General features: G+C 40.0%; 1 protein-coding gene across 2 annotated transcripts in view; it reads left to right on the top strand.

Moving 5' to 3' along the window:
- Positions 1 to 1,966: 1,966 nt before the first annotated feature.
- INTS4 (integrator complex subunit 4) overlaps positions 1,967 to 22,743 on the top strand; it is a 116,613-nt gene continuing 95,836 nt past the window's right edge. The window contains exons 1-2 of one of the 2 annotated variants that reach the window (XM_077767537.1): positions 1,967 to 2,047; positions 6,910 to 7,104. In XM_077767537.1, the coding sequence (XP_077623663.1) occupies positions 1,994 to 2,047; positions 6,910 to 7,104 (249 nt within the window). In that variant the 5' untranslated portion in view covers positions 1,967 to 1,993. The remainder of the gene's footprint in view (positions 2,048 to 6,909; positions 7,105 to 22,743) is intronic. The other variant, XM_077767538.1, reaches the window with a different exon arrangement.

Raw genomic sequence — 22,743 nt, 5'->3', positions numbered from 1 at the left:
AGTAGAGAGGGAGTCAGGGATAGATTAAGTCTCTAAGCAATTTTGGAAGCAAGGTTTCCAGGGCCTTGAGGGGCTAGCTATTGCTAGGGAAATGCCATTTATTACCTTTTAGTAAAACCTGTCCTGAGACCCTTCATATGTATATCAGGGGCCATAAGCAAGGATATATCTTGGGGGTAGTTGAGACAAAGGAAGTAGACTTACAGGATTCTCGAGGTTGGGATAACGTTAAGCTAAGGTTCTTTTTTGCCTCTAGCAAAGTGTCATCATCCAGGCAGCTGAACTTCTAGAGAGAGGTCACTCTGCTGGCTTCCAGAACTTGTCAGTGGGGGGCGCCTGGGTGGCTCAGTTGGTTAACCGTCTGACTTCAGCTCAGGTCATGATCTTGCAGTTTGTGAGTTCGAGCCCCGCATCCGGCTCTGTGTTGACTGCCAGCTCAGAGCCTGGAGCCTGTTTCAGATTCTGTACCTCCCTCTCTCTCTCTGACCCTCCCCTGATCACACTGTGTCTCTGTCTCAGAAATAAATAAAATACTAAAACATTAAAAAAAAAGAACTTGTCAGTGGATTGTAGGCAGTAAGGGTTTTTAATTTTTCATTTGCCTTAGTTTCCCACGTTACCATGGCAAGCACTTAAACCCCTTTCCTTTGTTTTTGGGAGAAGGAACATAGCATACATTCAGGGGTAGGGGGTGGGGTCAGGGAGTGTTGTTGGCCTGTATTTTGCTCTCAGCTTGCTACACGCTCCCTCATCACTTTGCCTTCTAACTATTTTTTAGGTGTCTCTCTTCCCAGTTACACTGTACGACCTTGAGGGTTAAGACCATCTTTTCTGTGTTTTGGGGTCTTCTGTACTTACCACAGCCTGCTTCTTCTAAGCATCCGCATGAAAAAAGGAAACAACAGCTAAAGTTTAATGACGGAGGCAAAACTTGACGTAGAATACATTTTACAATCTGCCGAATGTTTCTGCACTACTTCATTCCATTATCACTACATCTAGGTTAGGTTAGGTGCGAGCACATTTGTAGTTGAGGCTCTTTGTTCATTAAGTGCCAGTGACAGTCTGAAATTTCGGTGCTTGACCCTTCACCTCAGGTTTTTTTTTTAATTCAAAAATTTTCAAAAATGTTTATTTTTGAGACAGAGAGAGAGAGAGAGAGTGAGTTGGGGTGGGGCAGAGACAGAGGGAGACACAGAATCTGAAGCAGGCTCCAGGCTCCGAGCTGTCAGCACAGAGCCGGATGCGGGGCTCAGACTCACAAACTGCAAGATCAGGACCTGAGCTGAAGTTGGACGCTTCACAGACTGAGCCACGCAGGCACCCTCACCTCAGGTTTCTTTCCACTCTCTCCGAAGCTCTCAGAGGAACGTTTGATTCCTTAAAAGAAGGGTACATTTCAAACAACCGGAATGAGAGCAAGAAAAAATCCCCTGCCAGGAGAGGGGTGGCACACAGATAAACCAAAAGGAGAGCTCAATAAAGCTACAAGCAGCAAACATGAACGGCAAAGGGCGATGGGAATGCCCACTGGGCCTCTTTCCCTAATCACTCAAGTGAAAGTCCTCACGCAGCCCCACGTTTTGCCTCTAGCTCAGGATCATCCTGCCTCTGCCCAGTGCCCTGTGTACTTCCACCCTCCCTTGGCTCTGCTCAGCGCCAGTCTTCTGACCACTTTGAGACCACCTGCCGGCCCCCAAAGGCTCCTATTGGCTCCTCCACCCTTCCAGTCCAGTCTCCTCCCACCAGAGGCACCGCCCCCTCACACTGCGCCTTCATTTTCTTTCCCGCGGGCCGGAAGACGCAGGCGGACAAACCGGGCTGCGCCGCAGCAGGGCAGTCGAGCGGCAGGAAGAGGCCTCTCTTTCCCAGAGCCCCACTGCCTTGTGGGACTGTGGCGAGTTCCTCAGGCCTAGACAAGTTTTCCGGCTTCCTCCACCCCCCCCCCCCCTCCCTTGTCGAGTACGGAAGCTGAGAGGGTCCGCGGGCAATCATGGCGGCGCACCTAAAGAAGCGAGTGTACGAGGAATTCACTAAGGTGGTTCAGGTAATTTACGGAAGGAAAGGTCCCGCGACCAGTCCCGGGCGGGGAAGGTTATGCACGTTCCAGACACTTTGGCAAAACAGGCGCCGCAAACCTGGGTTGAGTGCCGAGTACTTATATAGGCTCTCTGAAACTACACCTAAGTGGGCGTGTTCGTTTGCAGCTGCTGTGGTCATTTTTAATATGTGCAGTCTGAGACTACTAAAAAAATAGAATTATTGCCGAGAACAAATAGCACTTTACAATATGCGAAGATGTCTTATCCGTTATTTCAGCTTATTCGGGTTACATTACATTAGCATCTTCGTTTTACAGATGTGGACTTCTGGAGGGATAAGGGGATTCAGAGCTAATAACTGGTAGAGCCTCTCTCAACTCTATTTCAAAAAAAGCGCCCCGGGACAAGTTGGTTGTGTGCAAAACTCTTAAGAGATTGAAAGAGGAGCCTTTAGAAATCTCAAGACCCAGCCAAAGCACGTGAGGGTCACAGGCTGCATAGGGGCAGAACTCTCCATTGGTGGAACAGCTTACCTAGGAAGTAGGGCAGAGTGCTTTATTCCTTTGGAGTTGAGGACAGGTGAGCCGAGCCCCTGTCAAAGCAGGATTCTCCATTTGTCTCCTCATAAGTGCTGCTAACGTGGAGGTTAATCCCAGGGTGTCTCTAGTGTGCTGCTTCTCAGACTTTTTATGCAGATCACCGGGTGATCTTGTTAAAGTCTAGACTATACTCAGTGGGGTGGGGGTGGGGTGAGGCGAGTATCTGCATTTCTGACAAACTCTCAATGGATGCTAGTAGATCAAAAGCATCCTTAAATCTGTAGAGTACCCCTAGATCCTTAGACTTCTAGGTAGCAAGACAGACCATCCAGCAGGAAACTGTCCTTAAACATTTAATTAATTCCTTCAACAACAGGTTATTGAGTAAATGAGTGGTTACTGTGTATCCGGTGTAGTGAAAAGTGTTGAGCTAAGAAGTCCAGTAAAGGTTAGGGTCCTTGTCCTTTAGGAGCTCACAGACTAGTGGGAGAGACAGGAAGACATATCTGTGATTATACTACAGAGAGATGATTCCATTGAAAAATCAAATTTTTCTTCCTCTTTTCACTTATTTCACTTATCACATCTTTGTAGCATATTCCCACTGTAGGGAAGTTAGTCTATTCCTTATTTTTTTTTCTCAAAATAACTGAGATTTAACATTGACACTTTTTGTTGCTCCATTTTATGTGAAATAGTTTTCTTGAACTTTTAGAATGAGTCAAGATTCAGGAAAGGTTTTTTTTTTTTTTATTTTTGAGTACTCTCTGCTCGATGTGGGGCTCGAACTCACCACCCTGAGATCAAGAATCTCATGCTACATGGACTGAGCCAGCCAGGGGCCTCCTCAGGAAAGTTTTTCTTATTTCACAGAGCTCCTTCTGTGGTTTGCTTTCTGGAATTTTCTGGGTCTGCTTCCCTTGCCCACTTGTGTACTTTGTGTGTGTGTACGATTTTATAATTGTAGTAAAATACATTTTTTTACCATTTTAAACATTTTTAAGTATACAGTTCAGTGGCATTAAGTTCATTCACATTGTTACCCAGTGTGATTTCATTTCTTCCTATTCTATTGTTTCCACTTCTCAAGACTACTCACCCTTCCTCCAAACATGCCATGTGTTTACACTTCTCCAGACTCTTGTACCTGTTGTCTCCTTTAAATGGAATGCATGTCATTTTTCCTTTTATTTTTGCTCTCACGTTTTGGCTTCAAGACTCAACTAAAATCTCAGCAAGAGTTTTGTCTCTTCCTCCCCTGCTTCTGTAGCAAGCATTCTATATTCATCTATTTGTACTTATTCCTCAGTGCTACTATAATTATTAGTTGTTGACCTTAAAAATAGTTATTTTACCAGCAAAATGTAGTTTTTGGGGAATAACAGCTGCAATTTGGCACATACAAGCTAAGGCAGAACTGTAGGCAAGTCCAGCAAACTGAGGAGAGGACCCTTATTTTATGGAGAAAGAAGTCAGGAGAGGATTTTTTTTTTTTAGTGTTTATTTATTTTTGAGCAAGAGAGAGATAGAGAGAGGGACTCTCTACGGGCTCTCCAGTGACAGCAGTGAGCCTGATGCAGGGCTCGAACCTAGGAACCATGAGATCATGACCTGAGCCAAAGTCCTATGCTCAAATGACTGAGCCACCCAGGTACGTCCAGGAGAGGCTGTTTTGAAGGCAAAGTCTAAGGTGATGAGAGTTTCTCATTGGCTGAGTTGCAAGAGTGGTTGATTTCTTGTAGGAGAGGCCATGTACATCTTTCCCTGTTGGAGCCTATAATTGATGATTCTTTCCTGTTGATTCTTCTTTTGGCCTCTATAATGGGCAGTTCTTTCCCTAGTTGACTCTTGAGTAGTACTGTTCCTTCTAGCCTCCCCTCGTGTCCTCCCTCCTCAATTTTAATGAGTTTCCCCTTTATTAATTTTACACAGTGTACATATTTCCCTACCAGTCTGGGCTACTTAAGGACAGAGATAATGCCTGCTTCATCTGTGTCCCCTCTTATGAGTGATAGAGTCTACATCGTATGTTGTGTGACTGGAGGTCTCACTTCTTGGATTCCCCATAGAAAGATTTATGTGATGATCCAAACTCGAATAAAGACGGTCAGAAGGAATGTAGCAAGCACAAAGCAGCTTAATTAAGGACAGTACACTTTCAAGGTGGCAGAGTGGGCAGGCCCAGAGGTAGTTACTGCTCTGGAGCTAGGGCTGTCTTTTTGTGTTTGCATAGGTTATAGATCATAGCCAGGGCTGTCTCCAACTGAGTTTTGTCTCCAGTCATCTAAGGGACTCCTCCTACTGGGTGGGAGGGGGAGTTTTTGGCTCTGCTCTTGCTGGAACTATTACGGTTTATAATGAAGGTATAGGTTACTCTGGGCCAGAGGTTGAAGAGGAGAGCTGTAAGTTCTGTTCTTGTGGCTTGGTCAGCTCCAGGGTGTTGGGAGCCTTAAGGCCAGGATGTTGAAAGTCACAAAGTCAGGATGTTGTGCCCTCAGGCTTCAAATGTGTCATGTATTTATCACCTGTGCCTCCAGATCAGGTCTAACTTTATCACTCCTGGATAGACTATAGGTCCTGGCTTGCCAAAATGTTATTGATGGTTGACTGTTAGCAGATATTGGTTTGTCTTCCCCCTTACCTACTCTCTAGGGAAAGAAATCTCTCTCAGCTTTTGAACTGATTGGAGCCTAGATAACACTGAAGGCTGAGTTTGTGTAGAATAGGATAGGAATGAGTAAGGATTTTAGGAAAAAAGCTCATTTCTTCACTTCATTCTGCATTAATCATTACCATACAGTGATGAAATGAGGTCTTAGGGCTTCTGTCTTTCCCTCTGCTATAAAGATAAGGAGGGAGAGAGAACTGGTATGCTGGTGTGTATTTTGTGCTATTATGTATTTATACAATTAAAGACAGAGACTTCTCAAATATCTGTACAATATAGGTACTGTATTCCTTTTTATAGAAGGACAGGCCTCCCTCACTAGCAAGTGGTTACTGAACCCAAATTCCTCTGCTTCAAAACCCTTGGTCTCTTTATCATGCCATACTGTGTTCCTGACTAGAATAATCCTAATCTTTTCTCTGCGGGAATGTACATTTATAAAGAGGTGATTGCTCAAGATATCAAAATGATGCATTAGGTGTTAAGGAAAATTATTGATACAGCATTTGCCTTATGTTATCATGCTTTCTATACCTACCTGCCAGGGCCTGATGTAAGCCCTGGAGTGACAGGTTCCTTTTTGGATGAACTTTACAGCACCCATTATATGTAACAAATGCATCTAGAAAGCTTCTAGTTATGCATCATCCTTGGGAGAATTGAGAAAATAGTTACCCAAATTATTTTGTGTGTCCTGTGGTTGAGAGGATGATCCCTAGTTGAGAAAGACTGGTAGTAGTGTCATTCTCATTTTGCAAATCATAAAGGTAAGAGTTATAACTTACTTAGAGCAGCAGCGGAATTGGAACTCAGGCACAACCCCTAAGGCTGAATAATTATTCAGTAATGAAAAAGTTTGTTAAGTGGCTACAGTTTGCAAGGTATTTTTAAATTTTTTTACACTAGCCATCCTTTGAATAAAGGCAGAATGGTTTGGGTAGTCATCTGGAGTAAGGGGAAGACGTTTTAGTCAGTGTAAGCTGCAGGCAGTTCCCATCAGTTCAGTTTTCTTAGGAGGGAAGCTGGGTGCCTGGGCATTGTCTGTATGTTTAGAGAACTGAGATTTCTTTCTTTCTTTTTTTTTTTTTTTTTTTTTAATATTTTTATTTATTTCTAGGAGAGAGAGAGAGACAGCGTGAGCAGGGGAGGGTCAGAGAGAGAGGGAGTCACAGACTCTGAAACGGGCTCCAGGCTCTGAGCTGGCAGTCAGCACAGAGCCCGACGTGGGGCTCAAACCCACGAACTGCGAGATCATGACCTAAGCGGAAGTCGGACGCTTAACCGACTAAGCCACCCAGGCGCCCCAGAGATTTCTTTTTAAATAAAGAATGGAGCAGATCCTTTGTGTGTCCTTTTAACCCTAAAGCTACAACAGTCCTAAGAGACAGGCAGAACAAAACGTTAGTGGACTTACCTCACAGAGCAAGAAACTGAGACTCGGAGAAATGAAATGACTAGCCCCAAGTGGTCGGAGCTAGTGAAAAGCAAAATGGGGACTCTTAACCGTGTCTCCAATCTAGTGCACTTTTTTGTGTTCATAACACTGCTTTTTCCTAAAGTTAGGTCTATTAGCTAAATATATTACTTGGTATAAGGGAATGAGGCAAAGTTAAATTTACAGACTCTGTTTTCATGTCTTACCTTTCCTACTCCCTTGAAGCAACAGCAGGAGGAAATTGCAACCAAGAAACTCCGACTGACCAAGCCAAGTAAATCTGCAGCACTCCACATAGATCTGTGTAAAGCTACCTCCCCAGCAGATGCTTTGCAGTACCTGCTCCAGTTTGCCAGGAAGCCTGTTGAAGCAGAAAGTGTGGAGGGAGTAGTCAGGATTCTCTTGGAACATTATTATAAGGTAAGATGGTCTTGAGGATCTGATGAGAATATGTGTGAGAATTGTATCACGTGTAAAGAATGGGTTCGTATAGCAAAATAAGTAAGAAAGTGTTCATTCAGTAATGCCTTCTGTGTGCCAGGCACTATAGATGCAGAGATGAAAAAGATCCAAATCCTGACATCAAATTCACAAGATGTATTTATTTTTCAGTTTTTGTAAGTAAGATCTGAATTACAAGGGAAGAAATGATTTCCAAGTATTTGAATCACAGATGAATCAGAGTTCTAAACTTTATTATGAAAATTATTAAGCCTATAGAAAAGTAGAGACAATACTATAATGAACTGCCAAATACCCATCTCTGGGATTTAATAGTTAACTAATATGTTGCCAAATTCGTTCCCTTTGTTTTCCTGAAGTTTTTTTAAAATATCATGATATTTTTCCCTAAAGTATTCAGTAAGGGACTTAAAAAATATATTTATTTTGAGGAGAGAGAGTGTGTGTGTGTGTTTGCATGCGTACGCATGTCCATGCATGCATGCATGCTCCGGCTTGGGGGAGGGGCAGAGGGAAGGAGAGAGAAAATCCTAAGCAGCCTCCATGCTCAGCTTGGAGACCAATGTGGGGCTCAATCTGACTTTGAAATCGTGACCTGAGCTGAAATCAAGAGTTGGACATGGGGGCACCTGGGTGGCTCAGTCAGTTGAGCCGAAAATCAAAATGCCAACACTATTCACACATGGCACTGATCTTTTTAAATCTAGAACAAATTTATTATTTTGGTGATGCTGATCTGATAAACTCAGTCAGTTATTTATAAAATGTCTTGTTTTCTGAATTAGTTTACTTGTTCTCTATCCCTTTTATTTACTAGGAACTGAAAGTTAGATATACAGTATAGGCTTAGTTAGATTTAGATTAAGCATATTTTTGAAATTTTTAAGAATACATTATAGATGATTTGTATTTCATATTTCATCTGTGAAATACATGTAATGTCTTCAGATGTTCACTTGCCCAACCTCCTTTTTCCCTTCAGCCTCTCTTCTTTCTATAAACTATGATTATTTAAGTCTTTTATGTATGACATGAAGGGTCTTTTCCTTTACTCCTATAATGTTCTAGCTTAGTCAGAAATGTTTGCAGTTGTCCAAACACCTTTTTTTCACTTGCTGTTCCATCAGCCTAGCACCCCGTGTCTCTTCCGCTGCCCAGTGACCTGGTCTGCCACTTTCTCTGCCAAACACATTCTTTCCTCAGAGTCTTTCACGTACATTTCCTTCTTCCTAGAACACTTCCCTCAGATGTTCACATGTCTGCTTCCCAAACTTTGTTCAGGTCTTAGCTTAAGTGTCACTTTTTTCATTAAGGCCTTTTTTAATCCCTGTATTTAAAATTGAAACTGCCTCTTCTACCCCAGAACCTCCTAGCCCTCTTCCTTGATTTTGTTTTTTCTTTTTTCTTTTTTTTAAAAAAATTTTTTTTTTTTTAATGTTTTATTTATTTCTAGGAGAGAGAGAGAGACAGCGTGAGCAGGGGAGGCTCAGAGAGAGAGGGAGTCACAGACTCTGAAACAGGCTCCAGGCTCTGAGCTGGCAGTCAGCACAGAGCCCGACGCGGGGCTCGAACCCACGAACCGCGAGATCATGACCTAAGCGAAAGTCGGACGCCCAACCGACTAAGCCGCCCAGGCGCCCCTGATTTTGTTTTTTCCATAGCACTTGCCAACTATATAATCCATATAATTTTCTTATTTATTTTGTTCCTCACACCAGAATGGAAGCTCATCTTGAAGAGGGGTTTTTGTTTTTTTAACTGGATAGTTGATTTAAGTTGATAGTGGGGTGGTAAATTAGTATTTGTTGAATGAATGAGTGTATGCTTTGTAAGACTTTTTACTCAGTTAACAGTGGTTATTATATAGCCAGCATTTTTCTGGGTACTGGACAGGCCTCTTAGCACATTTATTAGCTCTTAGTATTACTACTGTTCATCATATATGTCTTTCTCCTTCAGACTTTAAGCTTCTAAGCCCAGAGACTACAAGTCTGTTTATCTCTGTCCCAGTGCCTGCAAAGTCCCTAGAACACTGTGGGGTGTAAATAAATGCTTCCCTCATGTTTTACATGAATTTAATCTGCGTTTCTCTTCTCCAGATTTCAGATACTTAGTAATGTATTTTCTTAGCAATATTTACTATTATATGATAATATAACTTTTTTACCACTAACCATCTGTAATAATACTTCTAAGAGCAATGAACATTCGTATAGTGTGTTGGAGTTTAGACACCTCTTTTAACATGTAATATTTTATTTAGTCTTGATGACATCACCATTGTTATATCTGTAATCCAGATAAGGAACTGAGTTTGGAGCTGTTAGTATCCAAGGGGACCCAGCTAGGTAAATTGGAGGATCTGGATTTGAATCTGGGTTGGTTTTTTTTTTAACCTTTTGTCATGAAACATTTCAAATATGTATATTAGTAAAGAGAGCAGTTTAATTCCCATGTACCTATTACCCAGCTTCAACAGTTACCATTTTGTGGCCAAACTTGTTTTATTCTCATGCCCCCTACCCCACTTCCTCCACTCTTACCTCTCTACCGTATTTTCCCTGGCATCATACCATTTAGTTTATAAATTTCAATTTATATCTCTAAACAATAAAGACTTTTTTTAGGTTTATTTATTTATGTGAGAGAGACAGAGACAGTGTGAGTGGAGGAGAGGCAGAGAACAAGAGGGAGAGAGAGAGAAGCAAGCTCCATGCTGCCGGCACAGAGCCTGATGCAGGGCTCATACCCAAAAAACTGAGATCATGACTTGAGCCTAAACCAAGAGTTGGATGCTTAACCTACTGAGCTACTCAGATGCCCCAACAATAAGGACATTTTTAAAAGACATAATCATATCATTGTCATATCTGAAAGAAAAATTGAATTCAGATATTCTGAGGTCATACCCCAGGCCCTTTAACCAGGCTGTGCTGCTGGAGTTAGTCTAGCAGATTTTGCCCCAGAGGAAATGGAGGAGAGATGCCAAGTTCATCCAGTTGTAGATAGATGAAGATAGTGGTTTTTTTTTTTTTTTTTTTTTAAATCCTTTCTTCTGTTATCCAGAAATGTAGTCTTTTATATTTTAGTAGATAAACTACTTGGGCCTCTGCTTCTGTCCTCCAAATTTTTCTGTGGTTGTATAGTAGTGTTTAGACTTCTTTCACATGAGAGGTTCTTTACTTATACAATGTGCTCGATGCTGTGGAAGATATAGAACTGTGAGACATGTTCCTTGTCCTTTAGTGGCCAGTAGTATATTTGGTAGTTGGTAGAACAAATAATACATGTAGTAAGTAGTAAGGGCTAAAGTTGTTCATTTTCTCAAAATGCCCTAACTCTGTGCCAGGCTGTGTGCTTCATGTTGGAGATACAGAGATGATTATGTGATACCTGATCTGAGTCTAGTTGGGTAGGTAACACAAATGGATAATAACAACACTGTGTCAAAGGTGCTATGAAATCTGGGACAGGTTATGATGTGACCTCAAAGAAGAGGATAATCAGTTTTACTTGGGAGCAGGGGTCTAGAAAGGCATTATAGAGTAGGAGTGATGCTTGAGATCAGTCTTAAAAAACAGATTTCGGCCAGTTGGAAAACAGGAGGAAAGGCATTTTAGAGAGAAGGAGCAGTTGTGGGCAAAGGCATGGCAATGTGATAGCCTGTCATATTAGAAGGAATGCAAGTGACTGGTATAGATTTTAGGTTGAAAGCTCTTTAAGAGAGAAGACTAGAAATAGTAAAGGGCCTTGTATTTTATTGTGTGGGTATTGTTTTAGACATGTCACTCTGGGAACAGGATGGAGGATGGAGGAATTGGATGAGGGCAGAATGGGTGTTAGGTGACCAACTAGGAGACTGGTAAGTCTGTAGTAAGCTGATGAAAGCCTGAACCAGGAGAGTTTGAATGATGAGAAGAGCAGTCATTGGAGAGGGCTTCCCTGGAGGCAGTTCGTTTAAGTTTTGGCGTTGAGGGTACCAGGGGATAATTTCAGAAAGTAAAAGAAGTAAAGCATCCAGATGAATAAAGAATGTCACTGGTCAGATGTTCTCATCTTCTTTTTGGTCTCATTCTTGCCCCCTTGCCTCCCTCTTATCTGCTAGGCTTAGTACTTCTGTTTTCTCTGCAGCTGTCTTGTGTTTGGAGGCCTGTGACTCCATTTCAGACCGTTGAAAGGCTACATAGCACTCCTCCTGCCCTCTCTCACTACAAATCATTTTTGACTAGTATTTGACTCGTCTGTTGTCTCTGAAAGACAATTATTTGATTGTGTGATATTTCAGTGATTTGAAGTCCACAAAGAATTGGCTCTTCCTTGTGTTTAAAACTGAACGGAGGCTCTCCCTTCATTCTCCAGTCTACCTTATCTCAGGAAATGTTACCAATGTCAATATAGACCCTTAAATCAGAAACCTGAGAAAGATCCTTTACCCTTTCCTCTCCCCATACTCCCTTTCTCACCAGATCTTGTTGATTTTACTTTCAAAATATATCATGTTTCCACTGTTACCTCAGTAATCCAAGTAACTATATTTTAAAAATTTTGCTATGAAATGTAAGACATAAAGAAGAATATGTAGAAAAACCTCATACAGCCTATTGATCTACCACAGTGTGAACACAGTGTGTAACCACCATCCAGGTCAAGAAATGGGCTATTATCAGCCTTCCATAAGCCTCCTAAACTCCCACCTAATGATTTACATCTTTTCCAAAAGATGACCACCACTGTCCTGACTTTCAGGGTATTAACTACCTTTTAAAAAATTTTTTTACCATTAAACCAGCACTCCTAATTACAATTTATTTTTGTCTTTTTTTCTTTTTTTTTTTTTTAATGTTTTTTATTTATTTCTAGGAGAGAGAGAGAGAGACAGCGTGAGCAGGGGAGGGTCAGAGAGAGAGGGAGTCACAGACTGAAACAAGCTCCAGGCTCTGAGCTGGCAGTCAGCACAGAGCCCGACGCGGGGCTTGAACCCACGAACCGCGAGATCATGACCCAAGCGAAAGTCGGACGCTTAACCGACTAAGCCACCCAGGCGCCCCATGTCTTTTTTTCTTTTTAAAGTTTGTGGATTAGATAATACAGTATGTATCTTTTTATGGGTGGCTTTTGCTCAGAATTCTACCTATGGTGTTCATCCTTATTGTTGATGGTAGCTGTAGTTCATTGATTTTTACCACAGCAGATTTCTTTGTATGAATATACCCTAATTTATTTATCCATTCCATTACTGATGAACATTTAGGCTGTCTCCACTTTTTAGCTATTACAAGAAAGAGTGCCATGAACATTTTTGAACAGATCTCCTGATATGCAGGTCTTACATTTCTGTGTTTTGTATACCCTGCAGTGAAATTACAGAGCCAACTTTTTCGAAGTGGCAGTACCAGTTTATACCCCTGTTAGCACTGTGTGAGAATTCCAATCCCACATATTTGCCAACAGTTAGAATTGTTAATCGTATTCATTTGACAGTCCTTGTGAATATGTGTGGTATATCATTGTGGCCTTAATTTGCATTCCTTGTATTTCTGATGAAGTGGAGCAACTATAATATGTTTAATTGGCCATTTGGATATCTTTTTGGTTAATGTCTGTTTATGTCTCTTGCTTATTTTTCTTTTTCCTTATTGTTGTGTTTTTTTAAATTTTTTATTTATTTTTTTAAAAATTTTGTAATTTATTTTTTTTCCTTATTGTTTTGTATGGATTCTTTATATTCTAGGTACAAGTTCTTTAACGGCTTTAATGGTTATATGTGTTTCAAGTATCTTCTTCCTTTTTCATTCCTCCCACCTTTCCCTCCCTGTTTGTTGCATTTGATGAAAAGAAAAGAAGTTCTTAATGTAGTCGAATTTGACCATCTTTTAATTTATTTTTGGGTTTTTCTTATCTGATGTAAGAAGGGCTTACCTACCCTGAGCTTATTGAGACATTTTGCTACATTGTTACTAGAAGCTTTATTATTTGCTTTCCACACATAGTGTTGATTTGTGTATGTTGATTAGGCATACGGAAATCCAAATGTCCTAACACCATTTATTGAAAAGAATGTCCTTCCTCCATTGTTGTGCAGTACCACCTTTGCGGTAAGTGAAGTGTCTGCATATCGGTATTTCAGGGCTTACTGTTCTATTCCATTTGTCTATTTGTCTATTTTTCTGCCAGTACCATGCTGTCTTAGCATAGCATTGTAATAAATTTTGACGTCTGGTAGGACAAGTTCACTCACCTTGCTCTTCCTTAAGAATATCTTGGTGATTCTCGATCTTTTCATTTCTTTATGAATTTTGAAATCAGCTTGTGAAATTCTGACCCAAAACAAAGTTTCTGTTAGGATTGTGATTAGGATTGGATTAATTCTATAGTTCTGATGACATTTGGGGATTGCCATTTTATAGTATTGGGTTTTCCAGTCTATAAATGTGGTACATCCCTATTTTAATACTGTTTTATAGTTTTCTGCATGGGGGTTTTGTAGATTTTGTTAGTTATTCCTAGATATTTAATATTTTATGTTAACAGTACATAGCTGATATTCAGAAATGCAGTTGACTTCTGTTTACTAACTTTTATATCTTAAAATCTTGTTAAGCACATTTAACAATTTTAATACATTATATGTAGATTATTTTGAATTTTTTACAAGTAATCGTATCAGCAAATAATGGCTTTGTTTAATATTAGTAAAATGATACCAGCTATCTTTTGGTTATAGTTTGCATGGTATACCAACAAACTATCTTTTATTTTATCTTTTATTTTTTATCTTTTATTTCTATCTTTTATTTTCATCTTTTATAGTTCTTAGATAAAAACTGTATGTTTTTTATATATACATAAAAATATATTTTATTTTATTNCCCCTATGCATCAGCACTCCTATATCCCTTGGGAAAATTCCTAGCAGTGTTATTGCTGGGTCATAGGGGAGTTCTAACATATAGTTAGTTTTTAAAAAATGTTTACAATTTTTAAATTGATCATTTAGTTCATTACATTTAATGTAATTATTGTGTGTGGGTTTAAAATCTACCCTCTTTATTAAATGCTTTCTATCTGTGGGGCACCTGGGAGGCTCAGTCAGTTAAGTGTCTGACTTCAGCTCAGGTCATGATCTTGCAGTCTGTGAGTTTGAGCCCCATGTTGGGCTCTGTGCTGACAGCTCAGAGCCTGGAGCCTGCTTCAGATTCTGTCTCCCTCTCTGTCTGCCCCTTCCGCTGCTCACTCTCTGTCTCTCCCTCTCTCAAAAATGAGTAAACATTAAAAAAAAATAAAATGTTAAAAAAATGCCTTCTATTTGTCTTTCCTGTTTAATGTTCTTTTTCCCTTGTTTCTTGCCATCTTTTTTTTTTTATTAAAAAAATTTTTTTTAATGTTTTATATAAGAGACAGAGACAGAGAGAGAGCGGGGGAGGGGCAGAGAGAGAGAGGGAGACACAGAATCAGAAGCAGGCTCCAGGCTTTGAGCTGTCAGTCAGCACAGAGCCAGATGTGGGCTTTGAACCCACGAACCGTGAGATCATGATCTGAGATGAAGGTGGACGTTTAACTGACTGAGCCACCCAGGTGCCCCTCTTGCCATCTTTTGAATTAATTTTTTAAAATTCTTTCCACCACTCCTCTTTATTAGCTTGGGAATTATACATTCTTTTATACTTTTTTACTGGTTAACCTAGATATTACAACATGAATATTTTTTAATTTGAAGTGAAATTTTTAAAAATTTATTTTTATCGAAGTACAATACAATATGAATTCTTGACTTATCAAAGTCAAATGTTAGTTATATGGCACAGTTACCATTTTGGACAGTGTGAGGACTTATCTCCATTTATCCATCTTCCTGACTTACATGAGAGTGTAATTGTATATTTTATTTTTCCATTTTTCACTCTGTAAGACAATCTTATTTTATACAAGCGATATTTATTCACATTTACTTACATAGTTGTCATCTGCTCAGAAGTATTATTGCTTTTCTTTCTTTCTTGCATCGGTGACTTCATCTGAGATTATTTTCCTTTTGAGTGAAGAATACCCCCTGATATTTCCATTTTTTTGTAAGTTTACTGATGACACTTCTTTGTGTTTTTTGTATGGAAGAGTTTTCTTTTACTTTCATTCTTGCAGAATTTATTTCTACTTATTTATTTTTTAAGTTTATTTATTTTGAGGGAGAGATAGACTGAGGGCAGAGAGGGAGGGAGGGAGAGAGAGAGAGAGAGAGAGAGATGGAGAGAGCGCAGACCCTGGTGTGGGCCTCAGTCCTCATGAACCAGTAGATCATGACTTGAGCTGAAATCAAGAGTTGGACTGGGGCGCCTGGGTGGCTTAGTCGGTTAAGCGTCCGACTTTCGCTTAGGTCATGATCTCGCGGTTCATGGGTTCGAGCCCTGCGTCGGGCTCTGTGCTGACTGCCAGCTCAGAGCCTGGAGCCTCTTTCGGAGTCTGTGACTCCCTCTCTCTCTGACCCTCCCCTGCTCACGCTATCTGTCTCTCTTTCTCTCCTAGAAATAAATAAAAAATATTTAAAAAAAAAAAAAGAGTTGGACTAAGCCACCCAGATGCCCCAGACATCTCATTTTATTCTGTTATCTTCTCGTCTGAGTTTTCATTCGTCGTCTTGTGCTTCATTCTGGACCTATCATCTGTTCACTAATTCTCTTTTCACCTTGTCTAGTCTCCTGCTAACCTGTCCATTTGTTTTTAATTTCATTTATTGCTTTTTGTCATTTCTATAATTTCTTTTTTTTTAAATTTATTTATTGTTTAATTTACATCCAAATTAGTTAGCATATGGTGCAACAATGATTTCAGGAGTAGATTCCTTACCCGTTTAGCCCATCCCTCCTTCCAGCAACCTTCTGTTTGTTCTTTATGTTTAAGAGTCTTTTATGTTTTGTCCCCCTCCCTGTTTTTAAATTATTTTTGTTTTCCTTCCCTTATGTTCATCTGTTTTGTTTCTTTTTTTTTATTTTTATTTTTATTTTTTATTTTTTTAATTTTTTTTTTAATGTTTTTATTTATTTCTAGGAGAGCGAGAGAGAGGCAGCGTGAGCAGGGGAGGGGCAGAGAGAGAGCGAGTCAGACTGAAACAGGCTTCAGGCACTGAACTGGCAGTCAGCACAGAGCCCGACGCGGGGCCTGAACCCACGAACCACGAGATCATGACCTAAGCGAAAGTCGGACGCTTAACCGACTAAGCCACCCAGGCGCCCCATCTGTTTTGTTTCTTAAATTCCTCATATGAGTTAAGTCATATGATATAGATCTCTCTCTGAATGACTAATTTCACTTACCATAATACCCTCCAGTATTACCCTCCTAATTTCCCTACTCTACCCTATTCATTTCACTTAGCATAATATCCTCCAGTTCCATCCATGTAGTTGCAAATGGCAAGATTTCATTCTTTTTGATTGCCAAGTAATCCTCCATTGTATATAAACAACATCTTCTTTATCGATTCGTCTGTTGGACATTTGGGCTCTTTCTATACTTTTTTGGCTATTGTCGATAGTGCTGCTATAAACATTGGAGTGCGTGTGCCCCTTTGAAACAGCACACCTGTATCCCTTGGATAAATACCTAGTAGTGCAATGGCTGGGTTGTAGGGTGGTTCTATTTTTAATTTTTTGAGGAACCTCCACACTGTTTTCCAGAGTGGCTGTACCAGTTTGCATTCCCGCCAGCAGTGCAAAAGAGATCTTCTTTCTCTGCATCCTCACCAACATCTGTTGTTGCCTGAGTTGTTCATGTTAGCCATTCTGATGGCTGTGAGGTGGTATCTCATTGTGGTTTTGATTTGTATCTTTCTGATGTGGAGTGAGGCTGAGCATCTTTACATGTGTTGGTTGGCCAGCTGGATGTCTTCTTCAGAGAAGTGTCTGTTCATGTCTTTTGCCTATTTCTTTAGTGGATTCTTTGTTTTTTGGGTGTTGAGTTTGATAAATTCTTTATAGATTTTGGATACTAACCCTTTATCTGATATGTCATTTGCGAATATCTTCTTCCATTCCATCGATCGCCTTTTAGTTTTGCTGATTGTTTTCTTTGCTGTGCAGAAGGTTTTTATTTTGACAAGGTCCCAATAGTTCACTTTTGCTTTAGTTTCCCTTGCCTCTAGAGACATGTTGGGTAAAAGCTGCTGCAGCCTAGATCAGAGAGGTTTTGGCCTGCTTTTTCCTCTAGGATTTTGATGGCTTCCTGTCTTACAATTAGGGCTTTCATCCATTTTTTTTTTTTTTTTTTCATGAGCAGATATTTTATTGATCAAGGGCTTTCATCCTTTTTGAGTTAATCTTTGTTTGTGGTGTAAGAAAGTGGTCCTGGTTCATTTGTTTGCATGTCGCTGTCCAGTTTTCCCAGCACCACTTGCTGAAGAGACTGTCTTTATTCCATTAGATATTCTTTTCTGCTTTGTCAGAGATTAGTTGGCCACACATATGTGGGTCCATTCTGAGTATTCTGTTCCACTGATCTGAGTGTCTGTTTTTGTGCCAGTACCATACTGTTTTGATGATTATACCTTTGCAATATGTCTCAAAGTCCTGGAGTGTGATGCCTCCAGCTTTGGTTTTCTTTTTCCAGATTGCTTTGGGTATTCAGGGTCTTTACTGGTTCCATACAAATTTTAGGATTGTTTGTTCTAGTTCTATGAAGAATGCTGGTGTTATTTTGATAGGTATTGTATAATTTCCTTTCTTTTTGAAATTCTAGTTCTCTGGTAAAATTCTCAGTTTTGTTTTTATCATAATAAATAATGTTTTTATCAAAATAAAATTATGTTTTTAACAAAATAAGTGGAATTATTTTTTTTCAAAATTTTATTTAAATTCTAGTTAGTTAACATACAGTGCAATATTAGCTTCAGGAGTAGAATTCAGTGGTTCATCACTTACATACAACACCCAGCGCTCATCCTAACAAGTGCCCTCCTTAATGTCCATCACGCATCTAGCCCATCCCCCACCGGCTTTCCTCCATCAGCTCTTAGTTTGTTTTCTGTCATTAAGAGTCTCTTATGGTTTGTTTCCCATTCTTTTTTCCCCTCTCCCATATGTTCATGTGTTTTATTTCTTAAATTCCATATATGAGAGAAATCATATGGTATTTGTTTTTCTCTGACTTATTTTGCTCAGCATAATACACCCTAGCTCCATCCATGTTGTTACAAATGGCAAGATTTCATTCTTTCTAATGGCTGAGAAATATTCCATTATGTATATATACCACATCTTCTTTATCCATTTATCAGCCAGTGGACATTTGGGCTCTCTCCATAGTTTGGCTGTTGTTAATAATGCTACTATAAACATTGGGGTGCATGTACCCCTTGGAATCTGTATTTTTGTATCCTTTGGGTAAATACCTAGTAGTGCAGCTGCTGGATCATAGGGTAGTTCTATTTTTAACTTTTTGTGGAACCTCCGTACTGTTTTCCATGGTGGCTGCACCAGTTTGCATTCCAATGAACAGTGCATGAGGGTTCCCCTTTCTCCACATCCTTGCCAACATCTGTTGTTGCCTGAGTTGTTGATGTTAGCCATTCTGACAGGTGTGAAGTGGTATCTCATTGTGGTTTTGATTTGTATCTTTCTGATGATGAGTGATTTTGAGCATCTTTTCATGTGTCTGTTAGCCATCTGGATGTCTTCTGTGGAAAAATGTCTATCCGTCTCTTCTACTCTTTTCTTTTTTTTTTTTTTTTTTTTTTTNTTTTCTTTTTTTTTCTTTTTTTTTTTTTTTTTTTTATGTTTTATTTATTTCTGAGAGAGAGACAGCCTGAGCGGGAGAGGGTCAGAGATCGAGGAAGATACAGAATCTGAAACAGGCTCCAGGCTCTGAGCTGTCAGCACAGAGCCCGACACGGGGCTCGAACCCACGAGCTGTGAGATCATGACCTGAGCCGAAGTCGGATGCTTAACCGACTGAGCCACCCAGGCACCCCACTTGTGCTTATTTCTTAACTGACTTATTTGTTTTTTGGGTGTTGAGTTTGATAAGTTCTTTATAGATTTTAAGCCCTTTATCAGGTATGTCATCTTTTCCTATTCCATAGGCTACCTCTCTTTTAGTTTTGTTGATTTTTCCCATAAGCAGAATTATTTTATTTATTTAGTGTTTAGAGAGAGGAAGAGGGACAGAGGGAGGGAGGGGCAGAAGGGGAGGGAGAGAAATAATCCCAGGCAGGCTCCATGTCCTGCTGTGGGCTTCAATCTCATGACCTGTGCTGAAGTCAAGAGTCAGACACTCAACCAACTGAGTCACCCAGGAGACCTGAGCAGAATTATTTGAAAATCTGTGTCTGATAACTCCAGTAAATAGATCCCTGTGGCTATGTCTTCTCATTTCTCTTCATGTTATCTGATCTGCTAGCATGCTTTATTTCTTATTAGGCAATGTATTTCCACAATTGTTTTTAAAAATAATTTAAGGCTTAGGATGACTTATTTTATTTTTTTAATTTTTATTTTAGAGAGAGAGTGGGGTAGAGGGGCAGAGGGAGAGGGAGAGAGAATCCCAAGGGAGCCTCACATGTGGCTTCATCCCAAGACCCTGGGATCATGACTTGAGCTGAAAGCAAGAATTGGACACTCAATTGGCTAAGCCACCCAGGGCCCCAGGAAGACTTATTTTAATCCAGAGACTATTTGTTTCTACCTAGAAATCCAAGAAAACATTCTCCTTTCAGGAAATAAATTATTCAGAACTAAGCTGCAGTCCCTTCTGAAGTCTGTGTGTTTTTATTTACTCTGACTCATGCTCTTGTAGCCTTTTGGAGCCCTGATCCAAAATGATGGGATTAATCAGGCTGCCCCTTTTCCCTCTCCTGCCCTTAGCCTTACACTCTAGCCATTGCGCCCCTGGCCTCACCTGGCTGTCAGAAGCTGTTTACTTTGCCACTCATTTCTCTATCCCCTCATCCCCCTGATTGGCAGAAGCCTGAAGAAAAAGCAGCCCCACACTCCAGGCGAGCCCTTCTGGGTTCTTTCCTTGCATGATTCTTCTTCAATTATTCATTTATCTTCTAGTTTTCTAATACTGTCAAATACACGCATGTATACACATACCCACACTTTATATGTATACACACATACATATATCTGTATGTACACACACACTTTTTTGACATCCAAGTACTTTCTAGTTTTCCTCAGCAGAAAGATGGATCTGAATTCTCTAGCCTTGCCCTTAACAGAAGTGGGAGTCTTTTGCTGGACTCAGACAAATTAAAAGTATTTTGCCATATACTTTTGCCCCTTCCAATCCAATCATTACATTGAGGCCGGATTGATATTTCAAATATTCAGATATGTTAATGTCATTCTCCTGTTTATGGTTCATCGAAGGATTTTTCTTTCTCTTCGGAAAAGATTATCCATTTCTTTTTTTCAACAGTGAACAAATGTGTGTTAAATTCCTGCTGCATGGTAGGCACTATCAGAGATACTTGCCATAATTCTCAAAAGAGATGCAATACCTGTTTGTTTCTTTAGCCTCATCTCATGTCAGTGTACATTTTAGCCACATTGGGCTTTTTTTTTTTTCAGTTCTGGAAGTTGTGATATTCTTTCGTGACTAAGGGCATTGATTCATTCTATTCCCACTGCCTCAAATTAGATCAGCATCTCTTTGATTATAATATGTAGAGTTATTTGAAAGTCATGTCTGATATGTTATATGCTTTCAGAGAACTCTGTATTTTTGCTTTGCTACTTTGTAGTTATTAAATGGACATTACTTGGAATGCCTGGGTGGCTCAGTCGGTTAAGCGTCCGACTTCGGCTCAGGTCATGATCTCACGGTTCTGAGTTCGAGTTCCGCGTCTGGCTCTGTGCTGACAGCTAGCTCAGAGCCTGGAGCCTGCCTCAGATTCTGTGTCTCCCTCTGTCTCTGACCCTCCTCTGCTCATGCAATCTCTCTCTCAGAAACAAATAAACCATTAAAAAAAATGGACATTACTTGATAAATGTCTACCTTGCCCATTAAACTTTTCTGAGAGAACAGTGTATCCCCATGGACTGGTACAGGGTGGCTCCTCGTGTGCAGGGAATCCATGGTGAACACAGAGTAAATGAATCATTTACTGAGTGAATTAAGGAAAACACGTGGTTCTTCCTTTTCTTCCACTCTTCCTTTTATTTTTATTAGAATGTACATAGGGCTTTCTTGGCATTCTGCTAGTCACTGTAGTGGCTCACAGGCCAGTTGGGGGAAGACACAATCGCAGTACAGTGGACTATAGTGAAGGGCATGATAAAGGGTTGGACCAAGGTCCTGGGGTTGTCCAAGAGGAAGGGCTTCCATGTCCAGTTCAGGGATCAGAGATGACTTCCTGGAGTTAATACATCTACGGGACAGGAGTGAGTGGGTGTGGGAGAAAGGGAAAGCATTCTAGGTAGAAGAACCATCTAAGTGGAAGTACAGAAGCTGAAGCAGCATGGGATCACTGGTAGGGACGTGTGGGAGCTGACACAGTGGCTAGTCTTGGGGGCCTTTGTGGCAGGCTAAGCAGCTCAGGTTTCTTTTGTGTAGAAGACTGTGAGTTTTTGAAGGGTTGCATATATTTATATAGATTTAAAAATGTACACTCTTTCTAAAAATTGCATTGGTGATATTTATTATAACAAATTCAAACACTGTGGAAGTGTATAAAAGAATGAGATTTGCCCCCCCAAAATCAGCTAATAAACAAAATGTACTCTCCAGAGATCACTCTGCAGAGAATCAATGCAAACAGTTTTGTATGCATTTTTCTAGAATTTTATACAAGGTATTTTAGAATTTCCCATATTTTGGGTTTGTAACTTTCTTCTGCCTGGAATGCTTCTCCCTTAAATTTTCCTATGACTCTGACTCAGTTAAGTGTCCTCTCAAAAGTTGTGTCCTCAGAGTGGGATATATTTTCTTTTGCCAGGCTTATCTTATTTGAATATAAGATCTTATCTATTTGAATATAAGATCTGTGAGAACAGGAATTGCTTCTGCTTTATTCACCATTGTGCCCCCAGTAGCTGGAATGACGCTTGGCACAAAGCAGGCACCCGTTGTATGTATGTTGAATGAATAAATTAATTAGCATTTTAGGTAGAATATAGAACTTTCCTGTGGTTTTTCCAAGAAGTTAAGTTTGGTTTGGTAACTCCACAAACATACACAAAAGGAGAGAGAATAAAATGAGCCTTCAGATCATTTTCATCCAGCTTCAATACTTATCAACATTTTGCAGTTCTTGTTTTGATGCATTTACCCCAACTTTTTTGAGGTAGGGCAAATCCCAAGCAGCATATCATTTCACCTGTAAATACTTAATTTTCTATGTTTAACAAATAAGGACTTCTTTTAGGGCTTAAAAAAAATCACACTTAGTAATCCTTAATAGCAGCAAATGCCTAGTTCATGTTACTTTCATTGATTGTCTTAAAGAAGACTTGGTATAGTTGGTTTGTTTGAAGCAAAATTCACACATTGCATTGGGGCCTCTGGGTGGCCCAGTCGGTTGAGTGTCGATTCTTGATTTCATCTCAGGTTATAACTTTCATGGGTTTTTACTTGCTTTTCATGGTACCTCTGTGAGTACCATAT

This window comes from Crocuta crocuta, unplaced genomic scaffold, assembly GCF_008692635.1.
Source record: "Crocuta crocuta isolate KB4526 unplaced genomic scaffold, BGI_CrCroc_1.0 scaffold561, whole genome shotgun sequence".
NCBI classification, from domain to species: domain Eukaryota; kingdom Metazoa; phylum Chordata; class Mammalia; order Carnivora; family Hyaenidae; genus Crocuta; species Crocuta crocuta.
This window is presented reverse-complemented; position numbering and strand designations above follow the sequence as displayed.